At 42.9% G+C, this 17,545-nt stretch overlaps 4 protein-coding genes across 4 annotated transcripts; 2 read left to right on the top strand and 2 right to left on the bottom strand.

Moving 5' to 3' along the window:
- Window positions 1–362: 362 nt before the first annotated feature.
- Window positions 363–4,404, top strand: nit2 (nitrilase family, member 2). Its single transcript, XM_084355632.1, has 10 exons — window positions 363–486; window positions 624–742; window positions 1,915–2,035; window positions 2,546–2,634; window positions 2,752–2,845; window positions 2,936–3,010; window positions 3,098–3,176; window positions 3,277–3,375; window positions 3,627–3,682; window positions 3,803–4,404. The coding sequence occupies exons 1-10, from the start codon at window positions 459–461 to the stop codon at window positions 3,901–3,903; spliced, it is 861 nt and encodes a 286-aa protein (XP_084211758.1). The 5' UTR covers window positions 363–458; the 3' UTR covers window positions 3,904–4,404.
- On the bottom strand, window positions 4,401–7,222 carry LOC311258924 (ICOS ligand-like). Its single transcript, XM_084355631.1, has 5 exons — window positions 6,797–7,222; window positions 6,379–6,702; window positions 5,570–5,854; window positions 5,303–5,479; window positions 4,401–4,681 (listed from the first exon to the last, which is right to left on the bottom strand). Exons 1-5 carry the CDS (start codon window positions 7,065–7,067, stop codon window positions 4,614–4,616), a joined length of 1,125 nt encoding a protein of 374 aa, XP_084211757.1. The 5' UTR covers window positions 7,068–7,222; the 3' UTR covers window positions 4,401–4,613.
- Window positions 7,223–8,898: 1,676 nt separating this feature from the next.
- Window positions 8,899–12,020, top strand: gtpbp6 (GTP binding protein 6 (putative)). Its single transcript, XM_084354443.1, has 10 exons — window positions 8,899–9,570; window positions 9,656–9,793; window positions 9,881–9,951; window positions 10,030–10,160; window positions 10,254–10,324; window positions 10,404–10,562; window positions 10,648–10,856; window positions 10,939–11,087; window positions 11,519–11,671; window positions 11,757–12,020. The coding sequence occupies exons 1-10, from the start codon at window positions 9,189–9,191 to the stop codon at window positions 11,881–11,883; spliced, it is 1,590 nt and encodes a 529-aa protein (XP_084210569.1). The 5' UTR covers window positions 8,899–9,188; the 3' UTR covers window positions 11,884–12,020.
- A 33-nt stretch (window positions 12,021–12,053) lies between these two features.
- plcxd1.2 (phospholipase C, X domain containing 1, tandem duplicate 2) lies at window positions 12,054–14,853 on the bottom strand. The gene is made up of 6 exons (XM_084354452.1): window positions 14,472–14,853; window positions 13,656–13,792; window positions 13,020–13,148; window positions 12,782–12,937; window positions 12,527–12,710; window positions 12,054–12,430 (listed from the first exon to the last, which is right to left on the bottom strand). Exons 1-6 carry the CDS (start codon window positions 14,548–14,550, stop codon window positions 12,180–12,182), a joined length of 936 nt encoding a protein of 311 aa, XP_084210578.1. The 5' UTR covers window positions 14,551–14,853; the 3' UTR covers window positions 12,054–12,179.
- Between the last annotated feature and the right edge of the window lie 2,692 nt (window positions 14,854–17,545).

Genomic DNA, 17,545 nt, shown 5'->3' with positions numbered 1-17,545 from the left:
CGGCTAACTGCTGCAAGTGTCAAATATTTATTTTTAATTAATATAATATAATATAATAACTAATATTTACCATTGATTTGATTGACCAATGAGGGAAGAGATTGTCTGAAGCTGGATTGGCAGCTAAACACCCACCCCCTTACTGACGTCACTTCGCCTTTAAACTTCACAATAAAGGTTCTGAACTTTATATCAGCTCTAGCATGTCTCGTAGAGTGACTTTAAGTTAGAATAACAACCGATTAGCATACCCAACCGTCCATTTTAGTTGTTTTCTATCATTTTATGTTGTTTTAGCGGACATCCTGGTGGTCATAAAAGCCGTGCCAGGAGTATAGACTCTTATTTTGAAAAGCCAAATACTTACCGGAATCACATGCCCTGTCTTGTCTGTCTGCTCTGGACTCTGCTGTCCATGTCTCTGGACTGTTAAAACCAAACAGGGCTGCTCTGCATACATGTCAGCTTTAGCTAAAGCGATGTCCAGTAAGTACAAAGCTGTCTGTTGTTTATTCTGAAGTTTAAGCTAATTAGCGTGCAACTGAATACATTTAAAGTGTAATATCATCGGCTGCAGTCTGTGTTGACACTGCTCAGTTATAAGTTGTCTCTTGTCCTCTCAGAGTTTCGTCTGGCTGTGATCCAGCTGCAGGTGACCGGCGTCAAGGCGGACAACCTGAGCAGAGCCCGGAGGCTGGTGAAGGAGGCTGCGGGACAGGGCAGCAAGGTGGTGCTGCTGCCGGTGAGGAGGGGCTCTGTTGTGGGGAGGCTGGGGCCGGTTGTCCCGCTGATTTTACAGCCTCTTCCCCCTTTTTCCACCGGTCACAACTCCCGCTTCAAGAAGTAGCTAACTCTGCTGTTTTTAGTTTTAAAGGTTAACTATGTAAGAATTGGCAACTTCATGAATTCATACTCCAAACAAATAGGGGGCAGCATTTCACCAGAGCAACTGCTAATGGAGCTGCCATTAGCTAGTTAGCTCTGTTAGCCGTGCAGCTAGCGTGGCGTTACGAGAAACGATGGGCAGAGGCACGAGAAACGATGGGCAGAGGCTAACTGATTTAGCATGCTAACACAAAATGTAGACATCTCTGACATAACATAAAAACTTTTTTTTACTTTATGTTGATAATTTTAGTCAATGTTTGACAAACAAACAAACAAAAACAATTCTTACAACCTAACCTTTAACATTTTAGTTTTACTTAATATTGTGTTTCCTGTATCATCAGAGCTGCAGGTTATACACCAGCCTAACCCAGGAAGAGCGCCAAACCGTGTTATCACATCGTCACGTGATGCACTGGGGCCCAGAAAGACTTTAGCGTCACAACCCCACGAAATGACTCGATTCACTGTCATAATTTGAGCCATTCGGTCCAAAAACATTTGGAAAGTCTAGAAGAGAAGTTAAATTGGAAGTTAGCCGGCTCGGTCTGCAGAAGTCTCCGTGGGCCCCACAATGCCGAAGCTATGCTGAAGACAGTCGAGTCATTTTGGCTTCATGCGCCACTGAGCAGCTTTCATAGAAATGAATGGGACTTCGCCTCCATGGCTGTTGTCCAGGTGTTATTATAAGGTCCTTGTTGTGCACCTAACGTTAACCTTTTACTTATCGCCAGTGGAGTGTGTCCACAGTGTCGTCAAACCGGTGAATGTGTATCTTAGTTTGCTTGTTTTTTTACTTAACTGCTGCATTTTTTTCTCAATGTGACGTCTGTGTTGTCGCCGTAATGATTAATGTGTCAGAATCAGAGAGCGCCGCACCGAGGCTGCCATCCAACAGTCTTAACGTTTTCTGCGTTTGCTAGCGTTTTGTCTATTTCCTGTTGCAGTGCACCAAACTCTCTTGTACGAAACAGTAAGCGGAAATTTGAAAAGGAAAAAAATATCTTGGTGTTGTCATTGATACAGGAATGCTTCAATTCTCCGTATGGAACCGGCTTCTTCGCTTCGTACGCTGAGCGAATCCCAGGAGAGTCGACTCAGGTGCTGTCAGAGGCAGCGAAGGAGAATAAGGTGTATCTAGTGGGAGGTAGGGGATCCCTTATGGCTGTAGTATAAAGCCTTTTGTGGCTCCAGAGGAAGCTGCATGTAATCTGATAAATTGCCTTAAGTGAAGTCACTCAGTGGCTACGTTGCATTGTGGGTAATGTAGGCGCCAGGTTTTGATAAGGAGTCCACTGGTCGAGCGTTACACTCCTATTACACTGTTGGATTCATTATGGACCTTTTCAAAACAAATGATCAAAATAGATACAGCACAACCAGAAATATCAACTTTTTTATTCTATGCATTTATCTTCTTATTCAAAACCTGGTGCCTACATTACCCACAATGCATCTTAGCCACTGAATGACACAACTGAAGGACACACACAGTAAGACTGTAGGAAGTGTACTGAACTTGAAAGGCTTGTTGCCATTGGTTCCTATCTGTCAGATGGTTAGATTAACCTGGTGCTAATTAAAACGTTTGTGAATTACAGTCAAGAAAAATAACAGTTAAATCATACTGAAGCTCAACAATGTGACTTTTTCTCAGGATCCATCCCTGAAGAGGATGGTGGGAAGTTGTATAACAGCTGTACAGTGTTCGGGCCTGATGGAGAGATGATTCTTAAACACAGGAAGGTACGAATGTAAGATAATATCCAAAATACTTCCTCCTGAAGCATCTACAAATATTTGTTTAAACTACTTAATGACCTCATATTCGCCACCTCAAAGTGTTTCTCTTCACCTTTCAAGATTCACCTCTTTGACATCGACGTTCCCGGGAAAATCCGCTTCCAGGAGTCTGAGACGCTGAGCCCAGGCAACAGTTTGTCAGTGTTCGAAACACGTAAGCGACGTCCCCCGACTCCTGTCGTCTTCCCTGCAGCTGGACCGAACGATCATTGTAATGTGTCTCCTCTGTAATTTCCTCCCACAGCGTTCTGTAAAGTGGGTGTGGGGATCTGCTACGACATGAGGTTTGCCGAGCTCGCACAGCTCTACAGCAGGAGAGGTAAGTGTCTGGTGAGCCTGTGCAGATGACATCCATGGTTTTTAATGGCGTGCAGGACAGCTGATCGGAGTGTCCTGTTGTCTTCAGGCTGTCAGCTGCTGGTCTACCCCGGAGCCTTCAACATGACGACTGGTCCAGCCCACTGGGAGCTCCTGCAGAGGGGGAGGTGAGACTGAGAGTCCGAAAAACATTTTTCCTACTGAAAAATAGTCATTAGAGTGAACCTTGAGATAACGTGATACTCCATGTGGTTGTCTCCTTCGCAGGGCGCTCGATAACCAAGTGTACGTAGCCACAGCATCTCCTGCCAGAGATGAAACCGCTTCATACGTCGCCTGGGGTCACAGCACTGTTGTCAGCCCATGGTACATGATACATGCTCTATGTTTAAGTCCAGGTTCTTCTAGTTCAATTGTTTTATCTTCATGTTTGACAGGAGTACGGGTGCATGTGGGTCCATTTTGAAGTTACTAAGAGGGAAGAGACGGGGAGTTTGATGGGAAAGATGGAAGAAAAGATGTTTTCTCGAATATTGACCAACTACATCTTGTGCTGTCTGAGTGTTTGTAGGTGTTAAATGTTGCAGACCTGTGATTGTTACAATCTGTGGTTACAGGGGAGAAGTGATCTCAAAGGCCGGAGCAGAGGAGGCCGTTATTTACGCTGATATCGGTGAGTGAGAAGAGCGGTTTGCTTGTTTCTGCGGACAGTATTGATAAAGAGGCGATGTCTTCTCTCTACGTGTTGAGTCTGTGCTAAACCTCTCTGTATCCACATGTGACCCGCTCCCAGACCTGCAGTATTTAGCCGACATCCGGCAGCAGATCCCGATCACAGCTCAGCGTCGGGACGACGTCTACACGGTAACAACTGTGAGGGAAGGATCGAGCTGAACGCTGCGACCTCGAGAGAGAAGGTGTGAGGGACACCGACACTAACTGTGCAACACAGTCTCCCTGAAGCACAGGACTTAATTGTTTTAATTATGGAAAACAGAGATTCAGCTTGAGTGGTCGTAAATTCACTGATGCCAACATTGTTTGGGCAACACAACGCCGCTCACCTCCTGAGGAAGGGACTGTGATTTGTTTGTTTGTAACGTCTGCTGCTTAAAATGAGTCGTTGATCAGTAGAGAATTGATTAACATTTTGGTAAGCAGTTGATTTTTTACATCATTTTTGAAGTAAAAATAAACATTTTCTGGTTCGAGCTTCTCTAATGTGACAATCTACATCTAATCAGTTTCATATTGAATTGAATCTTTGGCATTTCTTGAAGATTGTACTGAATGTGGCTTGAGATGATTCAAATGTAGAAAGTATCATGATCATCACTATTGTGGTGGAAACAGTTAACAGATCTGAAAGAAAATGAAATAAAACAGCTCTGTGAATGTTTGTACATGTTTATTAAAGCTTGAAACAACTCCTCCCTGTGAGAAACACAAAGTCCAGTAAACTTGACAGAACATGAAGAGGTGAGAGCCTTTGTTAACTTACAGCGTCCATTTAAAAACCCAAGTGGTCCCAACAAATGCATATTTACAGATCAGTCCTCTGTCGTCTGAGGTCAGTGAAAGTGTTAATTCGTCGACTCAGATTTTCACACATCAGTCTCCTTTGGCTTCATCGTCTCGCTCTCCTCCTTGTACTGTCGTCTCCTTTTGTATCCTGATGACAGCAAACAGTGATTTCAATAAGAGTTCAGCAGGCGTCAAAAAGCACATAATACATGAATACTTGTCCAAAATTAAGAAAGTTGGATGTTTAGGAAACATTTCTTCGTTTAATTTCTCCCAAAATTAAGTCTGCATAGCCACTGAGTAACAGCCATGTGATTAAAAACAGGTTAGTTGAGGTCATGAATATTATTCATGAGCACTACTCTGATTGGCTGAACCTTTCGGAAACAGTTTTATATTGAGTATAGTTATCCACATAAATATCCATAACACTCCCTCCTAAAAACACTGGTTAAGTCCGGCACAAACTAAAGGTAGCGGTGTCTGTACTGAGGGTCAAGGCCCCTCCAGGGGTCCCAAGTAAATTGAGGAAACCCTCTCAGGACTATTTTTAATAAATCTCAGCTCAGGGTGTTTGCATTGACCTTCGTACTGGGTTAGTTGCTGAACGAGAGTCTGTCGCTGTCCAACGGGGGAGGGGATAATGAGGGTGTGTGCAGATCATAACAAACATCAGAGCGGCTGTAAATGTTATGGCTTAAATAAAGTATTTTGAACTGAATCCAACAGGGACACCGGTGACGATGTGTCACCAGCGGTGGGTGCTTACCTCTGTCAGCATTCAGGCTTTGAAATTCAAGCTTCTTCCTCTTACTGACTCTGTCCAGGTGAATCTGGTAGGCGACTCCAGCGACCACCATGAGCCCGACCACTGCACAGAGACCTGTGCTGAACATCCACAAGGCGTCTGATGCTCGAACCACCACCGGGCTGCCCTTCACTCCATCTTAGCACCAACAAGAACCAGAGATTAGTGAAGAAGAGGCGACCAACTGTTGTGTTTGAGGCCCTAACGACTGAATGATCGAACACTCACAGCTCGTTGAAGTCGAGGTTTGGTTCAGGGTCAGGTTCTCTACGATGCACGACACGGCGGACTCTGTGGAAATGTTGGCCTTCAGGAGGCTGGTGATGTTGTACAGATAGGAGTCTGGGAGTAATGTCGCCTGGGTCCGGACGGCGCCTTCCGGGGGATCCTGGGCGAAGTTGATGAGCCAGCTAACTGCAGGTTCAGGAAAACCACCGCTGGAGTGACAGAGGAAGGACGTCTCTTCTCCGTCTGCTCCTTGTTCTCTCTGGAGCAGCGGTGAGATGAAGCTGGCTGCAGACAGCCGACAAAGACAAGACATTAGGTCGACCTACAATGTTTTTTTGTTTGTGTCCCCCTTCCTACAGTGTGTAAAGATCTTGAAAGTTTAAAAGGTCCAAGTCCAAACGACAGAGCTCCTCTCTCCCACAGAAAACACTGCTCCCGAAACGCCTCGTCAGCAGTCCTGCCCCGTGGCTTTGTGCCATCACACCTCACCATCTCACATATTTGCCTAATTTGTGCCTAGCAGCTAGTTTGGCAAGTTAAGCACAGTTGCTCCGTTAGTGTTGGTGGTGCTGGCTCAGGCGTGTGTGAGCTGACCAATCAGAGGAGACTGGGTATTCAGAAGGGGGGTGGTCTTAAAGAGACAGGAGCATTTCAGACAGAGGGAGAATACAGAGCTGCAGTAGAGAAAACTGATGTGTTTTTGAGCACTAAAGCATTTAAACCTTTTCTACTATAAAATGATGAACCTGAAAATGAGCATGTCTCCTTTAATACATGTGTGGAGGAGATCTTGTGTGTTTGGCACTGACCTGCGATCCTGAGGCACACGCTGCACAGCGCAGCACTCTGGTTCTCTCTTGAAATGATGAACAGGCTGAACGTGGTTCTGTGTTGGTTGGGCTGGACTGTGGGCAGCTCCAGGGAGAAGTTTCCGGTCAGTGCAGCATCAGCTGGCAGCGTGGCGCTGTTGACGCTCAGCTCCTCCACATTTTTGTTCCTTTCCCACACTGATCTGAGCACCACTTCCTCATCTCCCCTCCACTCAATGGAAAAGTTCTCATAGGTTAATAACTGAGGGTACAAGCAGGGCAGTGAGACGGGCCGTCCCACCACGCCGAGGACGCACTCTTCATCTGTGGAGACAGAAGTGAAAGAGCGCAGTTAAGTTTCAGCACAGATAGTTATCTCAGTGCGGATCATGCGTGACCAGACAGGGAGTCATCTCACCCAGACAGGCGCAGAAAGTGAGGAAGCAGAGCAGCAGTCCCGTGCGCCACAGCGCCACCGGCCTCGCCCGCTGAGGACACCTTTGCGCACGCAAGACACCAAAACAATCCAAAAATATGATCCTCTGTAAACTGGAGAACAAAGACTGGTCCATCACTAACTTACATACCGGTCTAACTCTGCTGCCCTGTCTTCTTCTTCTCTGTGTCTTTAACAACTCCGAGTCATACGCACACCTTTCCTCACCCTCAGTGAAGTCATCGCCAGTCATGTTGCGGCTTGTTGTGCCATACCTGCTCTCTCCCTCACACACTTCTCTCCCCTGACGTGAAACTAGTGGTTGATTAGTGCTGAATATGAAGGTTTTTAAGCAGAAGTAAGTTAAAATAAATCATCCGTCTCAGCTTCCATCAGCACACATCCTGTTTGGAGACATGTTCTGGAGATTGGTCCGACCTGTTGGACTTCTTTTCAGGTCACACACACCCACACGCTGTGACGCAGGCGGTCGACTACACGCCACAAGTACACTTCAAATGAATGAAGACATAAGTGTGGTGAATGGTAAATATCACTTCATCCTGGTTCCCCCCAAAAGCAAAATTATGTTCATACAGGCCAATTAATTCATCACCACAAGTTTAATATCGAATCTAAAGATGATATTTAATCACATAGAAAACTTCTTTTAAAGATGTAGATTAAAATCAGGGGTTTTTTTGTGCCCAAATTACAAAATCTCAACTTTCCAGTAGCCCATAGAAACAATGTGTTGCAGCTTTATACAAGACAAAGAGGTTGGATCCAAATGTTTTAAGGGAAAAACATTATTTATACAAATCATTTTATTAAAGCTATTTCATATTGACATTTTGACAGGACAATAGAACAAAATAGATGCTTTGGTATCTTATTTCATTTTCAAGACATGATGCTCACTGTCCCCCTTATTTTAATTACGAAGAACACAGACAATTAAATATATATATCCACCTTTTAATCAAACCACTCACCCTTTGTCACCCGTTTACACATTTTATGTTTTTATTTTTTTTACTTATTATTGTAATTATTATTTTTATTATTATTGTCAATAATAATATTTTTATTTTATTTTTTTCATACTATTTATTTAATTTACTTCTCAGTTCTGATTGAACTTTGTGTTTAATACACATCACATAATTTTAAAAAATAAAAAGGGAAAACATTTGTAGAACAATAATAAAAAATAAAATTAAAAATAAACAAACAAAAAATAGTTTCCAATAAATCCAGACAGTCTACGCTCTTATTGGATACACCTAAAAGTTTATCACACACCTGATGCAGCTAATTGTTTTATATCCATGCTGTTGCTTCACTTAAACTCCGACATAAGATGAGACAAAAACATTTAATAAAACTCAAATAAAAAACGAAAATGAGGTTACCTCAAAAATAATCTCACATTAAATGGACCAAAGCATGAAAACAACGTATTTCATTCGAGTCTAACATGGCAAACCTTTTTCAGGAAATGTTGTAAGGAGAATAAAGTTAAAGTAGCACTATCAACATTATAGTATCTTTAAAATTATTAAAAAATTAAGTCAAAATTTAAACGACACTGACCTTTAAAGGTGCAGTGACCCTGCAGTCCACCAGGGGGCAGACTGAGCCTGTGAGACGACGCTGAAACAAAAATACTAAACACTAAATATATATATTGTATAACAGGACATATAACGGTCCTTGTGCTAATTTGTTGTAATTTAACTGTTAATTTTCAGCCATAAGTTGATTTATTAATAATAAAACGATGAAGGAGGAAATGACGTTAACATAGAAGAAGTTGTTATGGGTACTTTTTCTCCCTGTGCGTCGTCTCACAGGCAGCTTCTTCCTCCCAAACTGAGTAAAAACTCCCATTTACGTAACAAACACAAATGTTAACATGACAATTTAACCACATTAACTGTTTTAAACTTTTAGTTAGTGAAGCAAGCTGTGTTTTAATACACAACCTGGAAGGAAACGCTGCCTGGGAGGCAACGCTCTGGGCAAAATGTCGTAAAACTTCAGTTCGGGTTCAAAACATAGCACGGAGGCTATCAGGAAGCTAACACGCTGCCTTTTACAGTATAAAACAGCTAATTTACGAAATATTTCTTTTAATATTTTGTGAAAATAATTTTAGAGAGAACTCCAACGATACTTCTCGCTACAGCAGGTGGCAGTATGCGCTCTCCAGGTTGGCTTGTGAGCCTTTAGTACGAGAGAAGAAGAAGAAGAAGAAGAAGAAGAAGAAGAAGAAGAAGAAGAAGACAACAGTGCCCATGTGTGTCTCAGTAGTTAGCTCTGTTGTAAGCTCGTTTCCTGCAGTCCCGATGACAGCAGCAGGAGAGGCGACATGACCACACTGAGGAGGATCCATTCATGGTTTCCTCTCCTGCAGCGAGCCCGCACACAGAGCTGTCAGAGAGCAGCTCCGACCTCCTCCACCTCCACCTCCACCCTCCTCCACACGCCTCAGCGTGCAGCTGCAGGGAGAGGTCTGTCCCTCCTGCAGGTCAGGACGCTTTCACTCTCTGCAGCGAGGCTGAAGAACACGGATGAATTCAGCACAGGATTTAACGAGGAGGAGGAGGATGAGGAGGATTTCATTGATGACAAGGAGGTGGAGGAGCTGTTCCAGCAGCAGGCTCCTGCAGGCATCGGAGAGGGTCAGCACAGGGTGTTCATCGTCCACCCTGACGTGAAGTGGGGAAGCAGGAAGCAGCACCTGACCACAGGTAACAGACAGGTTCAGGTGTGAGTGTGTGGAGCATGCTGGGAGATTTGTGTGTCACTCATTGTTTTTTACTGCTTTCTCTACAGCCGAGCTGATGATGGCTGAGGCGGTGGGGCTTGTGAACACTCTGGACAACTGGAGAGTGGTGGACAAGATCATCCTGTCCACCAAGACACCAGAGAAGAAGAGGATATTTGGCAAAGGCAACTTTCAAGCTCTTACAGGTATAACTCATTCTGTGTACACTTGTGAATCTGTACAGGATCAGTGAGGATGTGACTCATTTGTGCTTTTTATGTCTTTTTCTTTAGAGAAAATAAGACGAACAGCAGGAATCACTGCTGTGTTTGTGAATGTGGAGCGTCTGTCTCCTTTGTCTGAGGTGAGCTTATCCGAGAAGCGCTTCCTGGCTGCTTACAGAAAGCTTTCGTGCACTTATGGTTAATTTTCGTCCATGCAGAGGGAGCTGGAGGAAGCCTGGGGGCTTAAAGTCTTTGACAGATACTCAGTGGTCCTGCACATCTTCCGCTGCAACGCCAGGACTAAAGAGGCCAAGTTACAGATCTCCCTGGCAGAGATCCCCTTGTTAAGGTGACTTTACCCTCTCAAATGTCCAAAATCTTTTATTAATTTGAGCTCAATTATGTTCTGATGTTTATAAATGTCTTCACCTGATGGTGCCAGATCTCGTCTGAAAAATGAAATCGCAAACTTCGACCAGCAGGGTGGAGGATCGAGATACATCGGAGGCTCAGGTAACACCTGCACCGTCTGCCTGGATGTTATGAGCTGCTTGTCAGTGAGGAGCTTCAGCTTTGTGATTGGTCCTCACAGGTGAGACCCTGCTGGAGGTCCAGCAGAGGCTGCTGAAGGAGCGGGAGTTGAAGATCAGCTCAGCGCTGGAGAAACTGCGGAGAAAGAGGCACCTGCTGCGATCTCAGCGTAAACACAAGGAGTTCCCCATCGTCTCTGTGCTGGGATACACAAACTGTGGTGAGAAACGCACACGGCTGTGATATTGTGCAGTATTCAGGGCTTCAGTTTGATGATGCTGACCACGCTTCTTTTATTTGTCCAGGAAAAACGACTCTGATCAAAGCACTGACTGGTGACAGTGGTCTTGAACCCAGAAACCAGCTTTTCGCCACCCTGGATGTCACCGTCCACGCCGGCCAGTTGCCCAGTCACATGACAGTCCTGTACGTGGACACCATCGGCTTCCTGTCCCAGCTGCCTCACCAGCTCATCGACTCCTTCTCTGCCACCCTAGAGGATATTAAATACTCGGTACGTACCTGACGTCAAGGGTGTAAAAGCTTCCTTTGGAGTGAAATTGTTGACTTGGTGTTCGTCTTTCTCGTACCTCCAGGATCTGCTGGTTCACGTCAGAGACATCAGTCATCCAGAGACGGTGAACCAGAAGGTGAACGTGCTGAATGTCCTGAAGAACCTGCAGATCCCTGACAGGCTGTTGAGCTCCATGATAGAAGTCTACAATAAGATTGACCTCATTGACGAGTGAGAGAAACAAATCCTGTGTTCATAGATTTTATATGGAAGCATTGAGATCTTGAGATAACACATCTTGCACATCAATGCAGATTTCCCCATCGTTGGACTAAAGGAGGATTATCTTATTTTATTTTAGCTTAATTAACTTGTTATTGCAGGAAAAAAGAGGATGTTGATCCATGTTGACTATTTTTATTGCCATCACCTGGAGAAAACAGGTTTGTTATCTCGATATGATGTCAAAAGGAAAACAAAACGATAACGGCATTAAAAAAAAAAATTGCAAGCAAGCATGGCCATTCCTGGCTGGGTATTATTATGACCCGCATCATTTTATTGACCCATTTTTCCTGCGCTATGTGAAGGAGGTTGAGCCTGAACTTGTTTTAGCTTTTATAAATGAAAAAAGTCAAAGTATTTTCTGTTTTCCCTCCCAGCTATCAGTTCACAGAGCCCCACGCGCTGCCCATATCTGCCTTGGAAGGACGAGGCCTCGGTGAGCTGAGGAAAGCAGTGGAAGAAGAGATCGTGAACTCTACGGGAAAACATATTTTAGACCTCCAAGTCGACCTCAGCACTCCTCAGTTAAGGTGAAAGCTGCGTTTCCTTTTCTCGCTGTGTTTCTATGTTCAGAGTAACAGAGCATCCATAGTAAGTGTGCCTCTTCACCCACAGCTGGCTGTACAAGGAAGCCACCGTTCAGGACGTGCAGGTGAATGCAGATGAAGGCTCGGCTGTCGTCAAGGTCATCATCAGCATCGCTGCTTATGGACGCTACAAGAAGCTGTTCGCAGGCAGATAGCAGAGATCCTTCATGCTGCGAGTCTGAAAAGATGACTGTTACTTTTACTTTTATAAAGTCTATTAAGATATTTGCAAGTATGATTTTATAAAAGAATGATGTACATTCTTGTGAATAAATACATTTAAAATTGAAAACACTGTGTCACATTTGTGTTATTTTTTCAAAACATAATTTATTTTCAGTAAGAAACGAGTCAAAAATGTACAGAAATATAGAAAAGGGGACATGAGGTATACAGTAGGTACTCTGAGATGAGTCACTGTGGAGTAAAATCACAGCTAACATGATGGTTTTTAGCCAACAGCGTTCCTTCGTAGGAGTTTTTGGTTCAGTGCGATGACCAGAGAGCAGAGTGGGAGCGGACCCACAAAGTCTCCTGCGATGATGTTGAGGCTGTCGGAGTCCGACCCAGGTGTCTGCTCCTCCAGCCACTTCCTCAAACACTCCCAGTTGCTGAAGGTCAGCGTCCGCAGGGATTGCTTTGGATTCTTGGTGATGTAAGACCTGTCGGCCGTCACGTTCAGGCCGGAGACAAAGAAGCCCTCTGTGAGGAAAAAAAACAAAACAGACAACTCAGTATGTTCATGAAACGCACCTGAAAGCCAGAAAAGACGTGTGCCAAAGTGTAAATGAAACTCACCTGGACGTCCCAGGTCTTTGTTCCAGTCCAGGTAACTGATCACTCCCTGTGCTGTGCGCTGGTTGGCCCACCAGTAGGGGATGGCGGGCCACAGCTCCTGATGTCTCACTGCAGTCTGGGAGTCGTAGGACAGGACGACCTGGTAACCAGATGCCCACATACTCCGCAAGGTCAGGACTGATTCCTGTGGAGGACGAGTCAGGCTGTGTAAGCTGTTTTAACACAACACATCAGCTGCACAAGAACAAAACTAACCGTGTGGGGGCAGAGTTTTGAGCCGAACAGCTTCTTCAGGGAGAAAATGAAGGCTTGATGGAGTCTGTCATCGATTCCCTCAAAATGGCTGCAAGCAAGGATAACAATCTCCTTTGGGTGAGAGTCCAGCCAGGTGGCAACAGACGACAGTGTTTCCTGTAAAAGGAAAGACATTTACCAAACACAATACTATCAAAGCCTGAACTGAAATACTTTAAATTAAGATGATTATACTCACCAAAACTGTTAAATGTGTGTATATGACATGAGTGAAGTACAGGTCCCTGGATGAGTCGTTGGGTTTGTGTGCGATGCGGAGGTCGAAGTAGCGAATCCCCATCGACAGCTGCTCCTCGATGCTCTTGTCCTGCAAGGAAGTGTGATTTTATATTTATAAACGCGGCCCAAAATCATTTTACCGCTATGAATCCATGAGTACGGTGGCCCTGAGGTGCAAATCACAACAGTAAAAACAACAAAACAGAAAACACGACTTTATCGTCTACTGGAAAAGGTGAGGAACTCTGTTTTGGTTTTCTGGCACAGCCAAACTGTTTTGGTTCACTATAATTATGATCACCGTGTTTCCTGCTGCTGTAGGCAGCAGCTGTTTTCAGTGCAATAAAAAAATTATATAAACAAGATTTGTCAGGGCATGCATCGTGGCTCACTGAGACTGCCACAGAGACACAACCGGATCAACTACACACCCTGAAAAACACGTCTTACTGGACCTCTAGACATCCTGTTGGGCTGCCAAGTGACTTCTGTGAACAGTACGTACGTCAGAGGACCTCACAGCATGTTGGCACATCACCTACAGTCTGATCAGCTACGTTTTCATGTATATTTTATACCTTTATAGCAAACATACCTGCGTCGTAGCCCATCTGAAAATGGCAGGTCTGGTGAAGCAATAGAAGAGTCCGTCCAGGAGCCGGAAAAAGTCTGATTCAGACCGGACCAAGGGGGAGTTTATGTCCAGACAGTAACTCATGGCATCGTGGCTCCCTGGATGGATGGACAGGAGTGAACGGACACACTGAAGCTTTAAAAGTGCTCATACCAACTCTAAAACAGGAACGAATGGTTTCCACTACTGTACACCACCCTGTAGACCGAGACAGTCTGTGGTGTGATGTGAGAGTGACTGGTCAGGGTGTGAACTTTAATATGTGTAACATGTTCTCAGGCCTCTCGTAAATGTAGATCAGCTAACTGATGAAGTAAAACAATACAAGGGACTGTGTATAAAATTGTATAGTAAGTATATAAATAAGCAGATGGAGGAGACATTAAATAAAAAGAAGAAGAAGAAGCGATGCATAATTAACATCAGGGATCATAAACAGTCAAACACCACGAGAAGAAACAACAAATATTCACATTAACAGTACGTCTACAGGACGACTGTCCTACTTCAATGTCTGTATTTGCTGTACTGTGCTCCAACTATTCATTAAGCAGCTGTAAAGGTTAATAAACATCCACATTTGACCATCCTAATAATGTTTATAGATGAGCATCACAATATTTAAGGTCCATTTACACAACTTCACAATAAACAGCTCATAATTAAATGTTTTTAAAGCATCATTGTTTGTTGACAGTGAAATAACAATAAACTGAAGTGAAATTAACTATAAATGTACAACTTATTGGTTAAATGTTATCAGACAGAGTGTTGTACCGGGTATGGCCATGTCGCTCAGAGGAATGTCCCACAGCTCCTCGGGTAAAGCAGACATCCAGTCCTGGTTCTGATCCATGTCGCTCAGTCTCAGTCAGACCTGCAGGAGACTCTACAACCAGGTCCGAGCCGAAGAAGTCCTGAGGAGCCTGTTGAGGTGAGTCATCATGTGATCGATCCGGACCCCTTCCTCTATCTCATTCCTCCAAACCATCGACCACAAGCGACAAAACAAACAAAAAAAAAAAAAAAAAGGAGGAGGGACGTGAAACTCTGAGTTCCTCATTCTTCTGTGATGTGAGAGACAGGTACGTGTCTTCAGTGGCGCTTCAGCTCACGTGGAGGTAAAGTGTTTAAAGCACGAGGCCACTTTTATACCAGAGTCTTTAATGAACATGTTTTATTGTTGTTTATTGTTGTCGTCATGTCGAGATCACTTCGGCTCTGTTGTCATGACGTTTGGAAGGGGGCGGGGCTAATACATCCACGTATAACTCTGAACTACAGTCCTGCAGAAAATACTGACAAAATAAATAAATAAAAATACAGAAAATACTGAAAAAATAAATAAATAAAAATACAGAAAATACTGAAAAAAATAAATAAATAAAAATACAGAAAATACTGAAAAAAATAAATAAAAATACTAAAAAAACTAAAGAAAATACTAAAAAAACTAAGGACAATATTCAAACAATTAGAAAGAAAATACTCAAAAAACAAGACAAAAAATATTCAAAAAACTAAAGAAATTACTCAAAAACTAGAGAAAATATTCGAAAAAGAAAATACTCAAAAAACTAAAGAAAAAGAAAATTCAGAAAACAAAACAAAAATACAAAAAAACTGAAAAGAAAATACTCAAAAAATATTCAAAAAGCTAAAGAAAATACTCTAGTACAGTTCAAAACAGTTCATTACAGAAAACACAGCTGTTGCTTGTAAAACCACAACACTGCTGTAAACGGTTTGATATGTAAATTAACCAAGTTGATGAAGCGTTATTGTGTTTATGAAACTATACGGGCTGTTCAAATATATATTATCCTTTTATGTAGCATTGCAATTATCTCGGCTAAAATGTGTTGACTGTGAGATTTTAAAGTTTTTTAAGGTTTTGTGGTATCTGTTTTCTGTTATTGCCTTATTTTATGTTTCTCTTTCTTTCCTTCCATTTAAGTAAAGTCAACTTTATTTCACAAATCACATCGCCTCAGTGGGCTTTACAAACTCTATATCTTGTATTTACTGGCTGTAGAGATATATCATCATCTGATTATTTGATATTTATGTAAATTAAAAGTAAATTTAACCATGAAAGGATGTAATGAAATATTTACAGGAACAGAAAATTAGAGTATATAAAGTATCATCCCTCTTACTTGACTATTTCTGGTGACGTGTAGCTGCTGTAGAACAGCTTTGTTTTACTTAAAGCTGTTGCAAGTGTGTCGTCATTTCAGCAAACGTCCTGTCTGTTGTGCAGTTAGCATCCTCCACCCTCCTCGCTACGTCACGACATGAACATGGAGACGAAGCAGCAGACAGGAGGATCCTGCTCTCTGCACGTGATCCATTAGACCTGACCGCCTCTTTTTGGAGGTCCCTCTCCTGATTGGATGAAGCGGGCAGGGATACCAGAAAATGTCTTGGCGGAGAGACGTGTTACCGACCAAACACTCTGTAACACTGATTACTGTTCTGTTGGATTTCCATTTTAAGATGCAAAGGAGTCACGTCAAAGTGACGACGTCAAGTTTATTTATTCTTCCCTTCATCACGAGCAAAGGCGACCTTTCTTTGTGAGACGGGTTAGATCTATAACCTCATCAACACCCGTCTCACAGAGAAACAGCAGCTACTGAGAATGAGGGAAAGAAACAAGGAAGCAGAACAAAGTCCCTGATTACACAAGTGCAGTGTTCAGTCCTCCTGTACGTGACGGGACAGCGTTGCTCCAACAACCACAGATTTTCAGTGTCTGATTCAGTATCCTGTTTACGTCAATGGAAAAAAAACTGTATTTGTACACAACAGTGACACAACTGTTTTATTTTTAACGTTGCACATTGGCTTTAAATTATAGAGTGGATTTCACATCGGCCTGTGGACGAAACACAAAGTGTGCATTTTAAAGTGTCGGACCAATGAAATGAAGGAATACGACAGGAAACACATCGATCAGTGGAACATTTTAAACCTGAATATGATTATAATATATTTAATGCCGGTGTAATGTGATAAAATAATCAAACTGATAATACAGATGGGGCGCGACTTCATTAAATGTATAGGCATTACACATCTTTTAATTAAACAGGCCTCTTTAAAGGTGCTATTTGTAAGAAAAGTCGATTTTTGCTTGGTTGCTTTATGCTTTGGGATGGTGGCGGGCCCATCTTATAATCCTAAAGCGTCATTGTTTGACGAGTTGCCAATGAGACGCAAAAATCAACTTTTCTTACAAATAGCACCTTTAAATGAAAGAGACAAACAGGAACTAGTGAAATTAAAATGAATTGTTTGATTGAGGATTGGAAGACATAAGTAATTTTGTTATTTTAAATTTAATCTTTTAATTTCATTTGAAAAATTAAAAATTCAATGGGGCCATTTGTAAGAAAAGTTGATTTTATAGTCTCAGTCCTGATGCTATGGGACGGCAGCCGACCCGTCCTACAATCCCAACGAGTCCGTTTCTGATGAGCTGGGACTGAGAAAAATCAACTTTTCTTACAAATAGTGCAAAACTAAAGAATTTAATTAAAAACATGAAAACATTGACCAAAATTATCAACAGATTGTGAAGAAATTCTGACGTCTTCTTATATACTGCAGAGATATCTCCTGAAGTTAGCAATGCTAGCCAGCTAGCCCTGTCCAATGCTGGTCCACAGCTCCTGTGCTAGCTGTGACACCAACACCAACACTCCTCACTCCCAGTCTGGACTGATTACTGAGCTTACTAGCTAACAGTAGCTACAGTCAGCAGTAATTGTGGTGATATGCTTCCCCCTATTGTTCTGACATATTGCACCATTAAACACAGAATAAGGAAAACAATTGTAAGCAAG

The sequence above is a fragment of the Pagrus pagrus genome (assembly GCF_965226575.1).
Source record: "Pagrus pagrus genome assembly, chromosome: 6".
Lineage (NCBI taxonomy): Eukaryota > Metazoa > Chordata > Actinopteri > Spariformes > Sparidae > Pagrus > Pagrus pagrus.
This window is presented reverse-complemented; position numbering and strand designations above follow the sequence as displayed.

Coding starts and splice junctions, on each gene's coding strand:
- nit2 (XM_084355632.1), top strand. CDS start 459: ATGTCAGCTTTAGCTAAAGCGATGTCCA. Junction 743..1,914: donor GCAAGGTGGTGCTGCTGCCG/GTGAGGAGGGGC, acceptor TCATTGATACAG/GAATGCTTCAATTCTCCGTA. Junction 2,635..2,751: donor TGATTCTTAAACACAGGAAG/GTACGAATGTAA, acceptor TCACCTTTCAAG/ATTCACCTCTTTGACATCGA.
- LOC311258924 (XM_084355631.1), bottom strand. CDS start 7,067: ATGACTGGCGATGACTTCACTGAGGGTGAGGAAAGGTGTGCGTATGAC. Junction 6,703..6,796: donor CACTTTCTGCGCCTGTCTGG/GTGAGATGACTC, acceptor CTGTCTCCACAG/ATGAAGAGTGCGTCCTCGGC. Junction 4,682..5,302: donor AAGCCTGAATGCTGACAGAG/GTAAGCACCCAC, acceptor TGCTGTCATCAG/GATACAAAAGGAGACGACAG.
- gtpbp6 (XM_084354443.1), top strand. CDS start 9,189: ATGACCACACTGAGGAGGATCCATTCATGGTTTCCTCTCCTGCAGCGA. Junction 10,161..10,253: donor GCAGAGATCCCCTTGTTAAG/GTGACTTTACCC, acceptor TGATGGTGCCAG/ATCTCGTCTGAAAAATGAAA. Junction 11,088..11,518: donor AAGATTGACCTCATTGACGA/GTGAGAGAAACA, acceptor TTTCCCTCCCAG/CTATCAGTTCACAGAGCCCC.
- plcxd1.2 (XM_084354452.1), bottom strand. CDS start 14,550: ATGGATCAGAACCAGGACTGGATGTCTGCTTTACCCGAGGAGCTGTGG. Junction 13,793..14,471: donor GAGCGACATGGCCATACCCG/GTACAACACTCT, acceptor CCATCCATCCAG/GGAGCCACGATGCCATGAGT. Junction 13,149..13,655: donor TCAGATGGGCTACGACGCAG/GTATGTTTGCTA, acceptor ACTTCCTTGCAG/GACAAGAGCATCGAGGAGCA.